Here is a 22,150-nt window from a genome sequence, read left to right on the forward strand (position 1 = left end):
GGTAGTGGGACGCTGCGTTCCTGTGCATTCGTGTTTGCCAACGTCCAAGTGAGCCTCTGCCCCTAATGATGACGCAGGAAATTAGACTTATAGTTTCGATAAATTCAGAAAGCTTTCCAGCCGCGCCTCCTCCGTGTCCACTGTATTTTTTACCTTCTTATGTTTGCTCGGCTGCTTAGTTGCCAATATCCCTGTCTCTCTGATCTCCGTAAAGTCGTATCCTATAGAAGCATGTGTGATCGGCTCCGTAATTGTTTAGCGCCCTTACCACGAAGCGGCTTGTGGCAGCATTTATATCCAGAAGATCCGAGCTCAGCTTGTACAGTTGCGCGCCATCACCGACTTTGTGGTCCTCATAGGTAAAGTCGCCGATCTTCACGTATCCTTCATCTAGCTGTTTTTCCCCAGCCGTTGCTGGCCAGAGGGCCTGAGACCAGGCGCCGACAGTCTTGCGCAGGTCATAGTCCTCGTAAGCCGCCCAGATTTCGACATCTCTAGGACGGGCGCCGGCATCAAGCGTGGCGCCGGGAAGTATATGTTCTAGGACGACAAACTGGGGTACGATATCACGGCTGATCATAACACTGAGATTGGCGGTTCCGACACCGTGCCCGCTAAAGCTCGGGCCGGCACAGAAACATTGGCCGTCCTCCTCCCATGACATGAGAGCGCTGACCGGCGGCTGGGGCTTGTAGCCATCCTTGTCATACCACCGCTTGCTCCCGGAGATTGGCTTTAGAGGAGTCCATCTGGGCGACGTGTTGTGAGGATCAACGACCGCGCCAGCGCCGACACTAAAATAGTTGAGTTGGTTGCTGAGCTGTTTGAGAACAGAATCGCTGCCGGCCTTGGCCGCTGCCTCGACCTTGAGCGCATCAGCATATTTCCTCACAGCTGCTTGTACGACCTTTTCCACGTCCCCCTTCGCCAAGCCCTGGGGTGGGTTTTCCTCGAGATTCTTCTTGAACACGTCAATCTGATCGGCAAGCTCACGCAGATTACCAGTGTAGCCGCCGGTAATTTCTTTCCTGTACAGTTCTTCGAATTCCTTTCGAGTTATGACTTTGCCATTAGTTAGGTCGACGTTATGCTTCGCTAAGAGATCTTTGAGTTGCATTTCAGATAAGCCCGTAACAGAGTCAAGTGCGCCCCGTAGGGCCTTGACAATGGCTGCATCGTTGCGCCGAAGCCACTCGTCAAAGCCTGCATGAAGATCAGCTGTAGTGATGTCCTCATAGCCTAGGTGGCTTCTACCGTGAGGCTTGTTTTTCAGGTATCCATCAGTTACAAGGCGGTTGATTACCGGAGCCCATGTCTCATTCGAAACACCCCTCAGTAATTGCTTGTCCTTGAGGATTTGTTGTTTGATAGCCTCATAGTACTCATGGGGAATAACTAGTTTGCCATCTTTGTTTTGGTTCACCCAGAACAAAAGCCGGCCGTCCTGAGGGGCCTTGACACCATGACGGAGCGCATCAATGTCTCGATGGATATTGCTTAAGTCGATATCGATAAGATCAAGTCTGCGAAAAACATCGTCACAGCAAGCGCCCCCAAATGACGGCTGGAATTTACGAAAAATACCAGAAAACGAAGTACCACCAGGTAAGATATGGCCAAATGATTGCCCCCCATGTTGAGGTTGCAAGGCCACAGCCAAGAGCAGCATCATAATTGTTGCAATGAGGATCCATACACGAGAGTTCTTTGTGGGGTTTCGCACCCAAGTCCTCCTAAGTTCCCAAACAAGAGCCGAAAGCCTGCTCTTCAAAGATGAGGCAACGGGCGGCGCAGGAACACGTGGGATATCATGCACAATGGGCGGGCTGTTTAGACGGACCCCTCCATTGTTTGGAATTTCTGTTTGAGTCGGTGTGGTGCTTCCTATATCAGATTGACTTTGATTTCCAGGATTCAGCTCGGGAACTGGAGTTACAGCGCCAGTTCCCTGTCCCACCCCAGGGTAGTTGGGGTGCTGCGGTTTCTGCCACTCGGGAGCTCTGCCAATAGGCCCTTCCTCAAGACGCATACGCTCTCGGAGCCTTTCTGCGTCCAATTTTTGTTCGTCATTTAGATCATCTTTGCCTGTGAACGGTTTCGAAACTTGTTCAGTGTGAGGCTTAATAGGAAGCATACGGTTCCTAATATTCTTCAAGGACCGAGGACTCAACCCTGAATCATTCCCATCCTTGTCAGGTGGATCTGCAGCAAAGACTTCAACCGGTTTGTTAACCGGTGGCTGAGCTGAGGGTAGGACAGGTGGTTGAGTTGTGGGTTGAACCGGGGGTTGAAGAGGGAATTTCGGACTTAAAGTCGGAATTAAAGGTCGACGGCGGCCATTTCTGGGGGTTGAAGGGCTTGTAACTGGAGATGGAGATCTGTTGGGAGGCGGACTTGTTGAAGACCGTCTGGGAAGAGGTTTCTGGGCAGGCGGTGGAGTTCTTTGAGGGGATGGCGACCTGGACGGGGTTGAGCGGACTTTCTTGCTGTGAGAAGATTGAGGTGAGCGGATATGCTCGCTCTGAGAAGATTGAGGTGAGAGGTTTTCAATGACCTTGGGTTGTGGGGGCAAAGAAGGATATTCGACAGCTTCAGGAGGTAAAAGAGGATAGTCCGTTTCAGGAGGTGGTGGAGGACTTTTGCTTTCAGGTGGTGGAGGAGGCTGACCGCTATCTCGGGGCCTTTGATTAGGCTGGGCTCGCTTTGGCTCCTTCTGTCGCGGAGGCGGTGGGTGAATCAAAGGACTCTGGATATCTGCGGTATTGTACAGCTGATCTTCATGAATGAAACTTCTCGTCGATAAGGGGACTGGAGAGGGTCGCCCGCTAGCCATGCCCCATTTGGATGCCAGAGAGTTCGGAGCCTCAGAAGGATGCCCCTTGCCCCTGCCCTTCCCATTATAAGGGGTCTGATACGGGTCATGTAAGCCAGTTGGATATAAATTGCGGTTGCCGACCTCGTCCCGTAGGTTCCAGGGATCACTATCATCGTTATACCGGCCGAATGCTTGTGGATTTCCTAGTCCAATAGGACGACGGGGGGTCCCAACTGGAATAGCCGTTATGGAGCGTTTGCCCTGAAGCTGCCCATGAGCGTCTTTTCTGTGGTTGGAAGCCGGCATACGTATGTTGGTAAATGCCTGCCTAATGGGGTTTCCTTTTGGCTGGGATTGCGGCACACGTTCCTGGCCTCTGCTGAGACTGAATATCTGGTTATAAAGCTCTTTGTTCTTCCTGTTATTATCATTTTCGAGAGCGACTGTGTGCTCTTTGGAGCTCATAAGCACATCGTTCTCTCCATAAAGGTCTTGTTGAGCTGAAGGAAGAGGTGCGCCGCCACCGTCCTGGTGGTTCACCTGGGTAGAGCGCCGGTTGGTAGGCGCCATCTTTTACGTAAACGCTGCCGAAAGGCGCACCAGTATACTCTGTGGCCAACGTTAATGTGAGATTCATAGATAAGAGCCATTGACAGCAATTGATTCAAGGTATGCTGCAGAAGACACCGGGGGTTGCGGGCCAGCTATCAACTGATACTGGGCTACACGAGACGCCTTACCTTAGGATGATGCCAAGCGCTACTGGTGATGAATTTCAAGGATGATTGGGATATTTCATCCATATGCCTGGGCCTTATCTTTTGTAAAAGAAAGTTTGAGAAAGGCTGCTGTGGAAGGCTTGAGTGAACTGGTGGTAGTTGGTAGATGAATGGCTCCGCGGCGCGCGAGCTTGGTCCGAAAATGGTAATCAGGTTGAGAGTGTCTTCTATTGTTCTTTGAATCCCCGAAAGCAGCCTATTAATGAAACAATCGGACAATGGCAGTCCATAACCATGAATACCAAGGTTTGCCGGACTAGGTACTCAGCCGTCGCGTAGAAATGGTATTGTTGTAGGGTACCCAGGGCCTTGCTAGCCTCAATGAGGCTGAATTGAGACTCATTAACTACAGTAGCGACTTCCGCAGACGGGTATGTGACATGGATCTGACCGAGCTCACGATTGTCTCGAAATGCTTTTGGAAAGGTCAATGGGCTGTAAAAAAGAATCCTTGGTATGCAGGCCTTTGGAATTGCTGAGACATTCTACCGGCCTCAGTATTACCGAATGCGTCCTGCATTGCCCACTTGTTACTACAATCGAGGAGTGGAACGGTTCTGTCCGAGGACGCGACACCGCGTCGTGCGCCAAAAATCGAATTGGCTGCCAAGTCACGTGATTGTGGCAACACCAACTAGACAGTCAAAACGAAATCACATCCAGCAGGTGCTCAAGGTTGGGAAATACTTTGCGTCAATTATCCTTTTCTTCGCGGTATTGGAAGAAGACCGGTTTTTTTCTTTTCTTTTTTCGTGCTGTGAGTGTTCAAGCAATGCCTCAAGTTCAGGTGCGGGTGAATATTTCGGTCGGAAACCTTTTTCTAGCCGACGAAATGAATCGACCAGAGACTGGAACTGGTTGTTGGAGCGGAACTAAATATCTAGTTCATGATGTACCACATGCATTCCGTTGACAAACACAAACACGAATCCAACTGCTCAAGATTTTGATCTCGTACCACATCCACAGCCGCGCCATTCCGGGGATGGGTGGGTCACTGGTACATAGGGAATGGGAACGAGAATGAGGATCTGCGTAGAATCTATGCAATCACAAATAGTTGATCTACAACAAAAGCATGCAAGCAGGGCAAGGTAAAAGCAAAGATATTGCGTAGCCAACACATTTACCCGCTAGGTTGGGATTCAGGAACCAGACATATACACACAAGCATAGCAGAAGCCGCTGTAACAAAACAGACGGTGAAGATTCGCATGGCCTTGCTAAAAGTTGGCGGAATTTGTGATGCAGTACAATTGCAAGTAGTGCCCCCTGCTAGATCCACCGGACTGGCTGATGGGTTGTGCGCTACGGTTCAGATTGAATGTTCAATGCACTGAGTGAAGCTAGTTGGCCCCCCCAGCCCCCCACCATGCTGCTTGATTCACATTCATGGAGGGGCTTTGAGGGGGAGCCTGGACCACGCCTCTACACGGGGTGCGACCAGCCAAAAGTCAATCTAAATTGTTAAATGACGATTGACGAAAAAGACCAACCGCTTTTGCTTTGCTTCGTGTGGTGTTGTTATTGTACGACTCCCCCCTCCTTCCAATCCAGTTCTACTTTCTCCCACCTCTCCCCCCATCGTCATTCTTCGATTTTCCCTTAAACCTGGCCATAATGACTGTTGGTACTGTCTTGATCACCGGGTAAGTGAGCTCCTATCGAACCATTCTAGCTGCTAGACCCTCATTTGGGGGTGCTTCAAGGCGGGGTCTTTTGGGCGCAATTGGGACCCCGCCATCACGAGCTGCTGCTTGGTGTTGCGCTTCGTTGCGTGTCGTTGCGATCATGTTTTGAGTTGTACTCGTTTCTGACACAAGTTCTGTGCAGTGGCACCGGCTACATCGGTTCCTTCACATCTCTTGCGCTGCTCCAGAATGGCTATGAAGTCGTCATTGTAGATAACCTCTACAACTCGTCAGAAGTCGCCCTTGACCGCATTGAGCTCATCTGCGGCAAGCGACCCAAGTTCCACAAGGCCGACCTCACGGATGAAGTAGAGCTCGACAAGGTCTTCGCGCAGAACCCCGCCATTGACAGCGTCATTCACTTTGCTGCCCTCAAGGTGAGTCTTTTCTCCACGTTGCGTTCAAGCCCGAGGTCTTTTTCGACGGTGAGGAACTGGGACTAATTCACGGTTGGGTCCGCAGGCTGTGGGTGAATCTAGCGAGATCCCTCTCGAGTACTACCGCGTCAATGTCAGCGGCACCGTCAGCCTCCTTCGCTCCATGGAGAAGCACAATGTCACAAATATTGTCTTCTCGTCGTCTGCGACTGTATACGGTGATGCCACCCGCTTCGAGAACATGATCCCTATCCCCGAGCACTGCCCAATCGGCCCTACCAACACCTACGGCCGAACCAAGAGCTTTGTCGAGCAGATCATCGAGGACTTCATCACAGCCCAGCGACAGAACGCCCAGAAGGCCGGCAAGCCCTTTGAGCAGTGGAACGGTGCCAACCTGCGATACTTCAACCCATGCGGTGCTCACCCTACCGGTATCATGGGCGAGGACCCTCAGGGTGTGCCTTACAACTTGCTGCCCCTGCTGGGCAAGGTTGCAACCGGAGACAGGCCCAAGCTCCTGGTGTTTGGTGATGGTAAGCTCCTGCGTCGAGCAGTACCGAGCGGCCGGCCACGTTTAAACTAACGTCACCTAGATTACGCCTCAAAAGATGGTACCGCCATCCGAGACTATATCCACGTCGTCGATCTTGCCAGAGGTCACTTGGTCGCTCTGAACTACCTGCGTCAGAACAAACCCGGTATCAGGGCATGGAACCTGGGTTCTGGCCGTGGAAGCACAGTTTTCGAGATCATCAAGGCTTTCAGCAAGGTTGTCGGTCGGGATTTGCCTTACGAGGTTGTGCCACGCCGACAGGGTGATGTCCTGGATCTGACGGCCAACCCCAAACGCGCAAACGAGGAGCTCAACTGGAAGACAGAGCTCACTATGGAGCAAGCATGTGACGATTTGTGGCGCTGGGTGTCCAACAACCCCAAGGGTTATCGACAGGAGCCGCCTGCAGAGTTGCTGTCTGCTGTCAAGGCCAAGACATCATAAGTTTGCAGTACATGGCATAATTTGCGTGGAAGCTTTGATGGAAAAGACCAGGACAAAACTGCAGTTTTATTGTGCATAGCACCTTATAGATAAAGCCATTATACCCACACGGCAGTTCGATTCCCATAACCGGACGTATAGTTACAGTGTGTCTAATCGCACCGATTTGACCGCTCATTACCGGTAAGTTGCTTAGTGAAGCAAAAAGTGCACGAGTTGTATAAATATGAGTCTCAACCAAGGTCACCAGAATAACGTGGTTTATCTTGTATTATGCCGTTGGACTTTCCGTTTATATTATTAGTATTTTGCTAAGTTTTAAGGTTATTCTGTGTTATACTAGTAAAGATTTTCCTCAAAAGTCCACACGGATCCGTATAGATTCTTGAATGTGTCTCTGGCTGCGTAATTGGACGGGCCATTAACCTTGAAATCAATTATAGTGGAGTGCTCGCAGTGTTTGACGCTAAAACCTCTCCTGTCTAAGCCTTTTCCGGATGTGGTGCATGGTGTGGATCACTATTTCTCGAGAGAAATCCGAATCATTCATTCGTACCTATTGACTTCAGCTGAGAGATACTCTTTAGACATCTATTGCTGATTAATGAGAAATTCGAGCTGTGCTGAAGGCCGCGTACTCAATGCGCTCATAATTCCGTTAGCGAGTACGGGGACTGGAGAGAGTGCAGCTCTAGGCGCATCCTCCCGCCGTCTCTGCGCAACCTTATTGAGGCGGTGCACGGGCGATCCATTCGGATCACCGTATCGAATTGGCCGCGCTAGGCATTCCTGCCCGGTTCCCTGGCTCGAGCTCGAGGCCCCGATTCAAGTTTCAAGTTTCAGTTCGCGATTGATGCTTGTCACCCTTTTTCATCTCATGTTGGCTTTCATTGCTTCCTCTCTCAAGTCTTGGTATTGCGCAAATTCTAATCAGCAGCAACTTCAGGTGGATCACAGGTGAATCACAGCTGTGGTTAATACATATTGTGTTTGCTGCACGCATATGGTCCTGCAGTAGCTCCTGAATGCGGCATCCCTCGGAACACCTCGGCTGGTCTTTATATGAGGCTGTGAGATGCCCGGCGACGTTGTGCTGCCAACATCAACTACGATGTAAATTTGTGACTGTCTTTTGGATACAGGGGTCAATCAATGCACACTCGTTAATCATACGACAACTGACTGTCGATATATACTGCTCTCCAGTCTTCTGGTCTCTATCTGCTAGGCTCAATCTACAGAGCACAGCCGGCGTCTCACAGTCGTGGAAGCTTGGACAGAGCTGTTACCAATTCGAGAAGCCGCGAAGTTACAACCCAAAAGCCACTTGCGCACTGTGGACAACATGCCGGGTTTAATAGATCACAACATGGAGCAGATGTCATTACAAGATCGCCGTCAGCGCCGACTTCAGGATCTTGGAAGAGAATGGGGACTCGACTCAGCACCACTTCCATCGCCATTAATACGGCCGGATCATGTATCATCTACCATGACCCCAGATGACGGGTACTACGCTGAAGAGCTTCTTAAACGCCAACGGACGACAGAGCAGGCTCAACAATCCAAGGGCGGCTTATCGAGGGCTTTCACTACAAAGAAAAAGTCGTGGGAGTACAAAGAGATATACGGCGCTCTCGTCACTCATGTCACTAATCAAGGTTCGCCAGGGGTCGCAGAAGCGTTTATTTCGATGCTGAATCAAGTGGGAGGGAATGTCAATTTGGCACAGAAGAGCCGAACCAGTCTTCTAACCAGGAGGAAAAGCCTTGACCTAGCACAGCGGAGCCAAGTCCTTCAAAAAGCTGTGGAAAACAGGCACAAAGAGATGGTAGAGGTGTTGTTGCCTTTTGCGGATGCTCTGAGTCTAGACACATCACTGCCCATCGCAATGCACAATTCGGACTTTGCCATTGTTGAAATGCTGGTCAGATATGGAGCAAGCGCTGTGCAAACCGCCGATGGCCAGGATGAGTTTCGACGAGCATGCGGCAGTGGAGGTCAGGCGGACATGATCGCTATGATATTATCATCAGAAGGACGACCGCCAGTGTCCTGGGTGTCCCAGTCCATGGTGGAAGCCGCTCGAGTCGGATGTTTGGATACTGTGCTTGCACTTAGTCGTTCTACAGCCGACGGAAACTACGATAGTGCTGCAGCCTTGAAAGCGGCAGTAGCCTTAGGAAGACGAGATATTGTATTGGCAATCATAACAGGGAACAAGCCACCAAGCCAACCGGGGTTGAATGAGGCTTTCGATCAACTCATGAATCACCAGAATATCAACCCCAATGAGAAGATCGCCTTGGCGGAGGTTTTGCTTTGTGCAGGCGCGGATGGCGATGTGACAGCGCGGGCTTTGGTACAAGCAAGCGCCACGTACTTTATTGATATGGTACATCTCCTGGTCTCGTATGATGCCTCTATCGAATATCAAGATGCCCAGGCTTTACGAAAAGCGATCTCCACCGCTAGGTTGGATCTTGCAGATGTGATGCTACATGGACCGGCACAGTTAAACGCAAAATATGCATCAGAATGCATAGGCCTTATTCCCAAGAAACTACGGTTCGAGGACAGATTTACGTTCCTGGACTTATTACTACATAAAGGAGCCCATGGTCCCCCTCTGGACGAAGCTTTGGTCGATGCCACAGATGCGGGCGACGTGGAGGCGGCAAAGCTACTCCTTACTCCCTTGTTTCCTGGCAAGATGGCAGGCAACCAAGATTTGAGGAAGGGCCCTAAAAGTATGGTTTATGAGAAGCATGCCGTCGCATCGACAGATTACAAGGGCGGGTTGGCGCTGAAAATAGCGATAAAAAACAGAAATGTCCCTATTGCGAAAATGATCCTGGCGGCCGAGAAGCCACCATCCAATGACGACATGGCGCAGGCCTTCCCTAGTGTGAGGAATTTACCACGGCTTGAGCGTTATCAGATGACAGAAGCATTTTTGGGAGCAGGACTATCCGGTCCCTGCGTGCACTCGGGGTTGCAGAATGCCGTTGATGAGACCCCGCCTCATCGGGACGAACGACTTATCGCATTATTATTGCGGTCAAACGCCGATGTGAATTTCAATGAAGGAGCAAGCATTACTGCGGCTATCGCACAAAAAGACCTGAGTCTTCTGAACAGATTGTTGAAAAGCAATCCCACCCCGCAGATCTCGGCTAAAGCGATCCCGCGAGCCATGGAAGTACAGGATCCAGGGAAGAGAGCTCAAATGGTTAGCATGCTACTGGATGCCGGTGCCTCCCATGGTGGGCAGGAAGTATCAACAGCACTGGCCACACTCCTTCAGACGAGCCCGGCGGACAAGGATCTTCTACGCATTCTGCTCCAACGAGGGCAGGCGGATGTCAACGCGAACGCTGGAAGCGCGCTCGTAAATGCTGTGCAGCATCCAGACCCATCAGTACTTCAGATAGTACTGGAGATGAGCCAGCCAAGTCCTGACACACTAGATCACGCCATGAGAAACCTAGGTTCAGTGCCCTCAAGTTCAGGAAAGGTTGACAAACTAGACTTCTTGATGAGGCGGGTCGCTTCAAAAGACCCTTTGAGCCGTTTGCTGGTTGAAGAAGTCCAGAATGTCCTCAAAACGCCACCTCCGCAGCGTGTGCTCTCTGTTTTACGGGCTCTGCTTGTAAATGGCGCAGAAATTGATGCTCACAAAGCAGAAGCATTATGCAGGGCAGTAGGTGCGGCTAACGGCCCAGTGGTAGACCTTCTTTTCTCGGTGCGACGACCAAGTCCCCTCTCACTCTCAATTGCGATGCCGTATGTTTTGAGGGTCAAAGATCCGATGGACCGTCTAGCGTTTGCACATAAGTTTCTCCAAGGCGGTATTCCGCCCAGCGAGGTCAACAGAGCTCTTGTTTTTGCTGTGACAACATATCCTGACGATATTCCTCTTATCAACTCTTTACTTTCTCATGCTGACACAAACGACGGTCTTGCTTTGATCGAAGCTATCAAGCTGGAAAATCAGGACGTTGTAGAACTTATATTGAATAAGAAACAATTCTCGGTCGATGTTCTAAATGCCGGTTTTTCTCAAGCCACCAAAACGAAGAACCAGAGAACACGGAGTATGTCCGCCAGCAGTCTGCTCAGAGCCGGTGCCTCGGGGGAAGTGGTATCAGATGCGCTGTTGGCAGCGGCCATGGACGGCGACCTCGATTTCGGCACAATCCTCGTACGCAACGGTGGTAGCATTGACTATAAGGAGGGCCAGGCTGTGGTGGAGGCTTGCCGGTCCGGTGCTGCGGATGTGTTAGGTATGCTCTTGTCGGGTGTCTCGGATATCAGCCAGCAGACTTTACGAAAGGGCTTCCAAGCGGCAACCGAGTTATCCGACCTTTCCAAAAGGGCTGCTATTTTCAAGCTACTGTTACAGCAGGGCGCCACAGGAGAAGTTGTCGATGCTCAATTAGTGTCTGCTGAGAGGTTTGGCGATGCCGGGCTAGAACTCGTACACCTGCTGCTCGTTTATGGGGCAAGTCCAGATTATAACGACGGTGAAGCAGTAGTCCAGGCCACAAAATGTGCCTTTCTCGGTAATCTTGAGATGCTTCTGGGCATAAAGGAGGTCGGCGGCAAACAAAAGAAGCCTTCGTCGCATACGCTCCTCAAGGCCCTGGATGCCTGCTGGGGCCTTAGCAGGGATACACGCTTTGCCGTACTTGAATGGATTTTTCTAGCCGGCAAGCCTGTTCCCAATGCTGTTCACTTGGCTTTAACACAGGCAGTCAACGAAGAAGACCCCGAGGAAAGGGTTATACAGCTGCTTGTAGCCAATAGGGCATCGCCGACAGCAAATGGCTGCCAGACCTTGATTGATGCTACCAGGACACTGACCGCATCTCAATTTGCCAAGCTGCTGGAATCGAAGGTCACACCGGAAGAGGCATCGTTAGCATTCAGCAAAGTATTTGTTCCTGATAGAGCTGGATCGTGGCTGTCCGAGAGAGGCTTTGAGATCGCGCGCTGCTTACTGCGAAAGGGTGCTCGTGGGGATGTTGTAGGATCGGCGCTCGTGGCAGTGCTCGGAGTTTACGCAGAGAACCCTGGAAACCTGGCAGACAGCTTTGTCGAACTGCTCCTGAAGTACGATGCCGACCTTGATTACAATCAAGGAGAGGCAGTGCAAATTGCCGCCACTCAGGGCAATCCTGACCTGCTCCGCCGGCTTCTACAAGAGAAGCCAAGTGCCGAAGCTGTGACACTTGCATTCCCCCGAATTTTCGAGACAAGTGCTGGGGAAGACGAAGTTCATGAATTAATCAACCTCTTTGTGGACCATCATGACGGCGGTTACCAAATGGATACTATGTTCACCGAAGCTGGATCCCAGCCAGTGATATTTCGGGCCCTATCACAATTCCCAAGATCGATCAAGGTAATACAGGCTTTACTGGACATCGGTTTCTATCATGATCAAATGACTTCTGCTAGAGTCATGCCTGTAATGGAAGAAGACGAACAGGTCAACCTTCTCACGTGGGCACTTCTACAACCTCAGAAGAAGATCAGCAGCGGTGTCATTAATTTGGTCATTGATCGGGGTGCGAAAGTCAACTACGAGACACGTCTTTCCAGAGTAACCCCGTTGATGCTGGCGATCCAAACACGGAGACCCGACATTGTCAAATCTCTTCTCCTTAGTGGTGCGGAAGTCGATGTCGCTGATGCTATTGGGAGGTCCCCACTGTCTATTGCTTCAGGGATTGGTGGAGACCTGGCCATCACCATGATGTCAAACCTTCTTGCAGCAGGGGCTTCGAGAAATGACGGCTCCCTACATAATGCTGCGAGAGAGCTCAACTTGCAGGCAATGCAGATCTTGATAGAATACAAGCACGATCCCGACTTCCCAAGCCCACAACATGGTGGGCGTAGCGCACTCGGAGAGCTGTGTCTCCATGCCGCCGACTCAGGCGAGATCACTGCCCTCCGCGAAAAAGCCATGGAGAAATGCATAAACCTTCTTTTGCAGGACTCCGATATCACTCTGCACTCAGAGGGCAAGTCTGTGCTTCTACTCGCTCTAGAATCGGCAGACCCTTTGACAATTACCAAGGTTCTGCTACGAGCTGATATGTGGAAGTTCATCAACAAGACCTTCAACCAATATACAGATGGCCAATATACTTACTCGCCCACCCAATACGTCTCCCGCGTTCTGCCACAAAAGGATACTTCGCACGAACTGCTGAAATTGCTCAAAGCGAATCGCGGTGTCGACATTTACTATGCCAACTCTGGTCCCCAGCCAGACGACGCCGTCGGGATGCCATCACACATCCAGGATCAAGAAGCAGATCGAAAAGCACGTCTTGACCGCCAGCGCCGCCAAGATGATGAGCATCTACTAGCCATAAACAGGTCGAAAGAATTGGCGGCGGTACAGGCAGAGATATGGGCGAATCAGGCCGAGCTCGAAGACGCACGAAAGAAGCGTTCGCATGGCGCCGACATAACAGCGATACAGGAAAAAGCACGTCTGGAAGATGACCTCTTCGCGCGAGCTCTGGCACAGCAACGCGCCAAGCAGAACGCCGAAGTCTCGCACCAAAAGGCCCTTACTGAAGCGTCGCGCCGTCGTGTACAGGAGCTCGGCGACGCCGAATTAGCGTTTGAGACGCAGAAACAGCAAAAAATGTTGGAGTGGGAACGAGATCTGGGTAATGAAAGGGTAGGCAATGCAAACCAACTCAGTAGCATCAGAATTGGGGAACGGCAACAGGCTGAAGAGTTTGACAAGGCAGCCGACTATCGGTTTAAACAGCGGATACAAGAGCAAAAGAAGTTGGTGGATAGTCAAGCTCATCTTGCGGCGAATATAGGAGGAAACGGCGGTAGTACAAGCGCGAGGAGGCAGATTGGTTTTATAGCCGGAGAAGTGCCTTAATGTGCACAGAGCCTGGTTTTCAATTTACATGAACTATACACAATATAAACAATATAAACACGTCAACATCATCTCGAATATGAAATTGATTATAGTCATATCCCAGAGTGTCGTATTCGAACCTCGGCCTTCCAGAATCTTTGCCCTGACACAACTCAGCAACCTCGTCATACCCTGGCCGTGAGAATTTTATCAGGGGCTCGTCATCTCACATTCAAGATGCATTCGTTCTACCACGTCTCATCCTCGCACCTAGAGGTATATCCAACAGCAGTGCTTATCTAGAGCCTCGTATTCTTTGCTTGTGCCAAGTTAACTAATCGCTTACGGCCGAAAGTTTTAGCCATATAGCTCCTCCGCACAACAATACTTTTTCTTTTCTTTTTTTTAAAAAGTTATAAAAAAAAAGTCCTGCCGTTGTCCACACTCATCACCCAACGAAGCTTTGTCTATCTGATTTACAGTATCACCAGGACGTCGCTTGGATCCGGTGGATATTACGCGATTCTCACAAGTAGACACGCATTTTATCGAAGGTCGAGTTGCCTCTTGAGGTTCATTTCTTGGATGGCGGTAGTAGAGAGCTTGGTTGATGGCGTAGACTCTTGTGCCCACTTCTCAATTGCTTACCAACTCAGAATGGGAAGAACATAGACCGTGACGGTAATTTTGTCGTTCTGTTATTCAGCGGTGCAGCGGCAGCTTATTTATCCATGGTGTAGCTTGGCGTGCATGTCCAATTGTTCAATTGTTGAGTTTTATAACGTCATTAAGCACCTGCAGACCCTAACTAGTATGCCGTTTTACCAAGTTACAAATGCCTAGAAGTGAATCTTACTGGTATAGTACGAAATAGCCCGGAAAGCCACTAACTAGAATTTGATATATTACGAGTCTAAAGCTGACGATGTATTATGGAATAAATGGATAGCTGTGATTACTAAAGCAGATATTCAAGTTTTAGAGCTGTGTGAACTTTGACATGCCTATCCTAACTTTACGGCATCAGTTCACAAGTCTACCAGGGCCAGTCAGGATAATCCACAGGCACATGAAGCTTCGTTTCGGAATAGCCTATGCTGAAAAGCATGCCTTTGACAGATGATTCAGCGCAACGGGTAGCGGAAAGCAAAGAGCCGCAGCGCTATACCGCTGGCCGAGCTCGCTTGTAAGCTTGCTGACGCCAGCCCACCCGGTTCGTTCAATCCGTCCAAGATCACATGAGAACCTGGGATTTCCAGTGCAGAGTATAGAATTGAACCAATTAAAACCCACGGGGAGTAATTTCCCAACAAGTGGAGACCATTGAGATCGACACTTCGCTGCATGCGGCAACTTCTTCGTCAATACCCGTTTCGATAGCAAACGCCGTCCGTTTGTCCTCGGACAAAATGTTTGCAGAGAGAAGGTTTTTGTTCGTGGGGGTCCTTTGGAAGCAGAGCACGGGACTCGGGATCTGTTATGCTATGCCGCGTAGCTACTGCTTGTGCCTCTGATTACCAGGAGTCGAACGCTCCATCCCATCTGATCCCTGTCGCATCCCGTTGTCCCAACATGGCAGATCCAATTTGAGGCTCCGCGCCAACCCATGATGCTTTCAGGGACAAGGGGCGTTATCACAACATCGGGGATAAGCGGGTCCTCCGGGCAAACATTTTTAGCTCAAAGGATAAGACCTCCTCGCACCCTCAAGATAGTCATATTCGCATTTCCTGAGATCTTCCCGCCAGACTCGTCAGCGCGGCGACGAGATACTAGCGCGGCCCGGCATGTCGTCGAATGCTACAGCGGTGTCGCCTCTGGCGCAGCTGCCTTTTGTGGCGAGCTTCTTCATTATATGCGCAGTGTCGTTGCTGTACCTCACTTATCAGTGGGTACTGCCGAAGCCAATACCAGGGATTCCTTATAACAAAGAGGCCGTAAAATCGATTCTCGGAGATGCCGCAGAAATTAAGAAGTTGAAGGAGCAGGGCGGGCGACCGCGTGCTTGGTTCGGCCAGCAGCCATGGAGGCACAACAGCCCGCTTGTCCAAGTGTTTCTCATGCCAATGTCGAAGCCAATGTTGATTTTGTCCGACTACCGGGAAAGTCAGGACATCCTCCTAAGAAGGGGGAAAGAGTTTGACCGTGGTGGCCGCGGTATGATGGCTATGCGTGGTGTGCTTGGAAATCACCACATCAGTATGCAGACATCAGACCCGCAGTTCAAGCCGAACAGAGAGTTGGTTAAGGACCTGATGACACCGCACTTCTTACACACGGTAGGTCGACATGGAAGTTTTTCGGGTAGCGTTACTAACATTGGCAAAGGTTTCTGCCCCGGAAATTTACCGAAACACACTGAAGTTCGTCGACCTATGGAAGCTTAAAGCTGAGAAAGCCAGCGGCCGTCCTTTTCGTGCTGACCAGGATGTCCACGTTGTGACTTTCGACATTATCAAGATCGTCGCACTTGGCGAGGGTGATTCTCAAAGCATGACTGAGCTGTACCATGATATTGTCCGCGAAAGCGACTTTGATAGCCAGCGCCTGGATAGCAAGGATATCGTCTTCACATTTCCCGAACACCTTCCCGACGAAGACCTGCACGCCCACCAGGTCCAGCAAGAAGCTGTTGCTTCATCCGTGACGTTCCCATCTCCCGCTCTGTTCCACAAGTTCAACAATCGCAAGGCCGTCATGAAGGAAGTGTACGCTTCCAAGGACAGAATGTTTGAGAAGCAGATTGATCTTGCCGTAAAGCGTCTTGAAGCCGGCGAGGAAGTGAAGTCTGCCTTGGACTATATGGTCAAGCGAGAGACCAACGCCGCAAAGAAGGCTGGGAGACCAGCCGTGTTTAACTCCCCATTCATGAAGGATGAACTCTACGGCTACATTGGAGCCGGCCATGAGACGACTGCGACTTCTTTCCAGTGGGCTTTGAAACACTTGGCCGTCCACGGAGATATCCAGCAAAAGACCCGTCAGGCTCTACGTACGGCGTACGTTGACGCCACAGCCGAGGGACGTCAGCCGACCGTCACCGAGATCACCAAGATACAAGTGCCATATCTGGAAGCTGTGATGGAAGAAACTTTGCGTCTAACAGGTCCTGTCCTCGGGGTCAGCCGCCAAGCGCAGGTTGACACAGTGATCCTCGGCCATCGCATTCCCAAGGGCACGGAGGTCTTCATGCCTACCATGGGTGCCAGCATCGCTCAACCGTCATTTCATATCGAAGAGTCGAGAAGAAGCGAAGGCTCCCAAGCTCATAAAGACACTCGTAGCTCCTGGGACGATCAAGACCCGCAGGCTTTCATTCCCGAGCGCTGGCTCAAGACAGAAGACGGTTCTGAGTCTTTCGACCACCAAGCTGGTCCTCTTTTGAGTTTTAGCCTCGGCGTCAGAGGCTGCTTCGGTCGACGTTTGGCCTATCTCGAGTTCAGAATTCTGATGGCATTGCTGATATGGAATCTTGAACTGGGTTCGCTGCCTCAAGAGCTGAACACCTTCGATGCAATCGACAGCCTCACCACGAAACCGGCCAAGTGTTATGTTAGGATCTCCCATGCGAAGAATTAATTGACGAATCACTTTTGAAGACTGTACAAAAGGGAAGGTTACCTGGTGATACACTATGGACAGGACGTAACGGTTGGAGTATTTTTCTGCTTTTAGATGCCGAATGGCAGAGGCAAGTCTTCGAATAATGATAGACAGGTTCGAGTGGACAGATGTATAACACGGTTAGGTGAACGTTGCCGTATCATGCCGAGATACTGGCAAGCTTTTCCCATCCAAAATTACGAATTCACCCGAACTTGAACAATTAATAGTCCAATTGTAATGATTCAGCTGATTTTCATGTTCTACTCCTAGGCTCTAGCATCATCCTACTTGAAACGTATGCCAGATTTTTTGTAATATTCGAAATTAATCCACATTGTACTGGTAAAAGAACACTCATGATTAGTTCTTACCATCCGTGAACTTTGATATGCGCGACTTGACTGGTATGATATTTCTGTTACCTACATAGACAGTCGTTGGGAGCACGCAAGGTCAAAGGATTGTAATAAGCGAGAGTGGAGATAACGCAAGATGCGCGAACCAATCGCGCCGCGATTTGCGCGAGAAGGAGTCGCGGTGCTTGCTGAATGGGGTTAGTTGCGCGAGATCCAGTATCCAGGCTTATATGGGAGATAGGCAGTGCCTACAAGACGATGAGGATCAAAAGGTGCTGTATAAATATGAGCTCGTCTGACCGTCTTACGAAAATTATCTCGATTTCTGTATTAACAATCACTCGGGCTTATATCGATCCAGCATCATCAACTTTTTTCCTACCATTCCCAAAAATCCACAACGACGATTATCCAGAACTCTTTAAAGTGCGCTGCAATAAGATGGCAAACATGACCGCTCTCTCAAAGCCTCGTCTGGTCACTACAGGCCACAAGGAAGACGGCACCTCAATATTTACTTCTGATCATGTCCTCGAGCCATTTGCTCCTTTCGGACCCACCCTGAGCTCCTTCTCTGTCTTCGATGCGCGTGCAGGAGTTCCGGTCTCAAACCAGGAACTGGGGCAGGACATGTCCAAGTCCATTCCACGCTGTCCGCCCAACGGGGTCCTCTTCGCCATCAGCAACATTCCTCCTCATTTCAGCGTGCCCATGCATCGTACCTTGAGCTTGGACTACTGCATCATCATGTCTGGCGAGATCGTGCTCGAGCTGGATGGCGGGGAGGAGAAGACCCTCAAGGCTGGCGAGTTTATTGTGCAGGGAGGTGTGAACCATAGGTGGCACAATCGTACAGACGAGGTTTGCCGCTTTGCATGCGTGATGGTTGGCGCCGAAAAGGTGAAGTTAGCGGATGGGGAGGAGCTCGGAGAGACTGTTATCAAGAAGCCAAACAGTGCATAGAATTTTCAAGGACACAAAGGGGCATACTACTTCACGGTCGGTCGGTGGTTTGGAACGACTCGTCAGTGAGAAGCAACGCAAATACAGTCTCTAAGACACAAATCTTGACCGATTTTAGCTAGATGTACGAGTAGTCGAAACTTTGGATGTGCCCTTACACTGTGAGAAATGATGTTGACAAAGTGTTACTATTTCTATTGATACTGGCTGTAGTGGGCTTCTACAAGCTAGAGATGAATATTGAAACGCCTGATTCCTGGTCGATATAAGGTAATACCAATCCACCTACGGGCCTGCTCATCTAGAGGGCAAGGAAGCAAGCCCAATGGCTGTGGTTGACTCGAAATAGGGTGTTCGGCTTCTAGAAGCTGAAAGCGAATCGATATAGTACCAAGTGCTCCTTCAAATACAACTCATATCTCCTAGGAGAGACTTCATCCCCGTGTAATCACGTATTCGTTCGAAAACAGTTTGTGCATTCCTTTTCTGTTCTTCCGTTGTCCAGGCAGCTTCGGCTTTGATGATCTTGATGGGCCATAAGAGAAGGTAAGATCCGATGGCTCGGAATTTTGGTGGTCCTTTCGCTACGTCTCGTTCGCGGCCGAGAGGATCAATATCGCCAAATGCTTGCGGCACTGTGGACAGGACCTCGTCTGCGAGCTGGTGAACAGTGGCAATGGAATGCTGGATTATTGCCCAAATATCGGAGGAAAAGGTAACTTCGAGATCATCCGAATCTAGTGCAGCCTGTAAACACTTCAGGAGTTGTTGATGGAAGATGATACGCGCTGTCCTGTGATAGTTCCATTCGTAAGCATTCCAGATGTCAGAATGTAGTTGAATAGTTGGGGTATAGCAAATAGTGGCATTGCGTAGGGTCAAGTCAATCGTCCGCAAGGTTTTGAAGGCCCATTTAGAACTCTGTCGCCATTTAGCCGCATCTTCATCAATCACCAACATATCTCGAGCAAAGGAAAGTAATTGGCTAGGTGCTAGCTGTTGTGAAACCATGAGGTCGAGCAGGCTTTGGGCTCTAACGCAAGTCTGTTTGATTTTGAATGCATCCTTCTCAATCCGCACATAGCTTAGATCGTCGCTAAGCTGTTCCAACCAGTCATTTGACTCGACCATTGGAGACATGCCCAGTGCCAATTGCTGTTTTTGCTTGCGGTGAGTTAGCAACGCGGTGCTTTTGGAGCTAAAGGTGAAATAGCTTACGATTCTATGGTGGGCCAGCCGGAAAAGACTCCATCCACGAGGATTGTAAACTTGGTCTGAACCTCGTAGCCGTAGAATTTGGGCCATACCTTGAGCATGTGCTCCTTTATTAGCCGTGTTGGAGAGGAACAATGTCTACCATATATCAGACGCAATTATCATAATGTGAAAAAGCTCCAAACCTCAAAAATGTCCAATATGACGACTGTCATTAGATCGTAATCATCAGGTGTCTTGGCAGGCTCGGCAAGCGACTGTCCCAGAGCTGAAAGAGCCATGCCATAGCAATGCAAGGCTTTGTGCGCCAGCGGTTCGCCGCTGGCGTCCTTCGATAAGTCGGCGTACGCAGCAGCTCTTACGGCCCAACGTAGAGCGTACCTACCCTCAATATTGACACGTTGAAATAGAGATGGTAAATGTTCGAGGAAACCTGGAGTTGAAGTTTCGTTGCAAGGGTATAAAACGAACTTCTCCATGAATCGGTCCACCGCGTGGTCTTCAATTGACGCTGGTGTCTGGGTGGGTTGTTGTTTAAGCCATGACATAGAGAACCGTGCTCTTAGGCTATCTGCCTCGGCCTGTGAGAGGTCGGATGGGTGATCAATAGTCAATGAAGAGTAGACAGCGCTTGGAGATCCCTCTACAGAACGACTTCTCCGAAGGCAACTTGGTGTCGAGCTGGATGTAGAGGACGCCGCCGAAGCACGCGCATGCTCAATTAACCTTCTCGTCTCATGTCTAAAAACGAGACTAGACTCATCGCGATACCCTTCACAGATTTCATTGCGCTTGATGCAGCACTGGCAGCTCGGGCGAGCTTCGTCGCATCTAACGCGCCCTGTACACTTATGTCAGCGCGTTGACCACTCGCGCCAAGCGACGGCCGCATCCACTTGTGTGTGAGTAAAGTACGGAGGGTGCAGTCTTGGCAGCGCAAGGCCAAATAGGGTCTCGCCATGAGGACGTACTTTCCCGACAGCGTATGCAGCCTCGACTTAGCCGTCCCATAATGTCACGGCTCGTCGAACACTCCCGCTGGAAAAACTACGGTGCTGTTGAGTCGAGATTGTGGCAGTAAGTCAAGAAGCTAGAAGCAGAGAAGCCATGGGACACTAAACACCATTGGGGATAGTCGTGGGAGCAGATGCAACCAACTGCCAGGCGATCAATCACACTCTGATCCTTGTCTAGTCATGTTTGTTCCTACGTAGTATGTACGTAGCTATCGCATAGGAAAAGTTGCTGCGGCCGATTCGGGGTGTCTATCATAATAAAGGAAATGTGGTAGCTTAACTCATAAGAGTTATGCGCCCTTCAAGGTCGGTACCGTTCGAAAGCGGGGTTTTTTTAATGCTAAACGATCTCTCTTTCCACCCTTATGAGCGTTTAACGATATACTTATGGGCGTGGTGGTTATGGAATTATCGGTGTGGCCCGCTTAGAGAAATCTATAATAATTTGGCAACTATCTTCAAAGCAATAACATACGATCATAGCTCTTAGAAAGCTCGGCATCCCGCCCGCTCTGGCCTAGATAAACCGAGAAGCGCTGGATTAGTGTCACGAACGGCTACAAACCCACTGTAGTGCTCTGTTCTAGAATAAGGGTGTATAACTCACGATGCACGTTCGCATCGTAAACGATTGCGAGCATCCTCTTTTTCTACGCAATATGGCAGTGTGGCAGTGACGATGGCTTGAACTTTAAGTACTTATTTTACTTATAAGTAAAATCAAAACTTCAATAATTACCGGTATGATATTTAAGGCGATGAATTCTCTTGATAAGTATTATGACAAGCTTGCTAGCTAAGTCGCGGCTTAATCAAAAGGAAGATAATTGCCAGTAATGAAATATGTATATAATTAATGACATTGTTGTTCGACGATGACGACGATTGTTAATTATCTGAAAAACTCCGAAGAAATAGAACATCTGCGCTTTACTTAAACCACTAAGGTTAGGTTACTGACCTGATCAGGTCATGTACCCACTCTGCAGTCCACTGCTACGTGTAAAAGGTGGGTCTAGTCGAATTTCTGAGGATTTCAGGATGAAGAGAAACTCGTGGTAGCGTTCATGACCTGCCCACCCAAACTTAATCGTTAGTTAGGATACTAATATGGTTGAGTCGAGCATGTGCCAAGTTTGCGGTGGAGAAACTTCTCTCTGAGCAGCTAAATTCAAATCATCCTGTCTTTGTGATTATTCTACTCACATATGGACAAATAAGGGATGTGGCATTTCCATTTGTCTGTTACGATCAGTAACTCTCCAGACTAGAATATTCTACCGAGCTTGATAAGGGAAAATAGACAAGCACTTCTTCTGACTCGGCATGCGAAAAGTGTCAAGTTCGATGTAATCGTGAGTATTGCTCGATCCAGCTGGGAGATCCGTCGATGGTGCTGCGTAGCGTACGCGAGAACGTGCGACCGTGGTG

General features: G+C 49.8%; 6 protein-coding genes across 6 annotated transcripts; 4 read left to right on the plus strand and 2 right to left on the minus strand.

Moving 5' to 3' along the window:
• Window positions 1-113: 113 nt before the first annotated feature.
• Window positions 114-3,783, minus strand: BKA67DRAFT_52899 (uncharacterized protein). The gene is made up of 2 exons (XM_046099001.1): window positions 3,556-3,783; window positions 114-3,424 (listed from the first exon to the last, which is right to left on the minus strand). Exon 2 carries the CDS (start codon window positions 3,383-3,385, stop codon window positions 176-178), a length of 3,210 nt encoding a protein of 1,069 aa, XP_045964602.1. The 5' UTR covers window positions 3,386-3,424; window positions 3,556-3,783; the 3' UTR covers window positions 114-175.
• Window positions 3,784-4,995: 1,212 nt separating this feature from the next.
• On the plus strand, window positions 4,996-6,947 carry BKA67DRAFT_548141 (uncharacterized protein). The gene is made up of 4 exons (XM_046101497.1): window positions 4,996-5,107; window positions 5,396-5,662; window positions 5,748-6,198; window positions 6,259-6,947. Exons 1-4 carry the CDS (start codon window positions 5,066-5,068, stop codon window positions 6,660-6,662), a joined length of 1,164 nt encoding a protein of 387 aa, XP_045964603.1. The 5' UTR covers window positions 4,996-5,065; the 3' UTR covers window positions 6,663-6,947.
• Window positions 6,948-8,040: 1,093 nt separating this feature from the next.
• On the plus strand, window positions 8,041-13,581 carry BKA67DRAFT_510399 (uncharacterized protein; the record flags this gene model as incomplete). The annotated part of the gene is made up of 1 exon (XM_046097324.1): window positions 8,041-13,581. One exon carries the CDS (start codon window positions 8,041-8,043, stop codon window positions 13,579-13,581), a length of 5,541 nt encoding a protein of 1,846 aa, XP_045964604.1.
• Window positions 13,582-14,923: 1,342 nt separating this feature from the next.
• BKA67DRAFT_641559 (cytochrome P450) lies at window positions 14,924-17,473 on the plus strand. Its single transcript, XM_046105779.1, has 2 exons — window positions 14,924-15,842; window positions 15,892-17,473. Exons 1-2 carry the CDS (start codon window positions 15,351-15,353, stop codon window positions 17,140-17,142), a joined length of 1,743 nt encoding a protein of 580 aa, XP_045964605.1. The 5' UTR covers window positions 14,924-15,350; the 3' UTR covers window positions 17,143-17,473.
• Window positions 17,474-17,975: 502 nt separating this feature from the next.
• On the plus strand, window positions 17,976-18,488 carry BKA67DRAFT_530568 (uncharacterized protein; the record flags this gene model as incomplete). Its single annotated transcript, XM_046099263.1, has 1 exon — window positions 17,976-18,488. One exon carries the CDS (start codon window positions 17,976-17,978, stop codon window positions 18,486-18,488), a length of 513 nt encoding a protein of 170 aa, XP_045964606.1.
• Window positions 18,417-21,073, minus strand: BKA67DRAFT_548146 (uncharacterized protein). The gene is made up of 5 exons (XM_046101498.1): window positions 20,675-21,073; window positions 19,889-20,544; window positions 19,707-19,841; window positions 18,647-19,652; window positions 18,417-18,591 (listed from the first exon to the last, which is right to left on the minus strand). Exons 1-4 carry the CDS (start codon window positions 20,712-20,714, stop codon window positions 18,891-18,893), a joined length of 1,593 nt encoding a protein of 530 aa, XP_045964607.1. The 5' UTR covers window positions 20,715-21,073; the 3' UTR covers window positions 18,417-18,591; window positions 18,647-18,890.
• Window positions 21,074-22,150: the final 1,077 nt, after the last annotated feature.

The sequence above is a fragment of the Truncatella angustata genome (genome assembly GCF_020726525.1).
Source record: "Truncatella angustata strain MPI-SDFR-AT-0073 chromosome Unknown BKA67scaffold_1, whole genome shotgun sequence".
Taxonomy (NCBI): domain Eukaryota; kingdom Fungi; phylum Ascomycota; class Sordariomycetes; order Amphisphaeriales; family Sporocadaceae; genus Truncatella; species Truncatella angustata.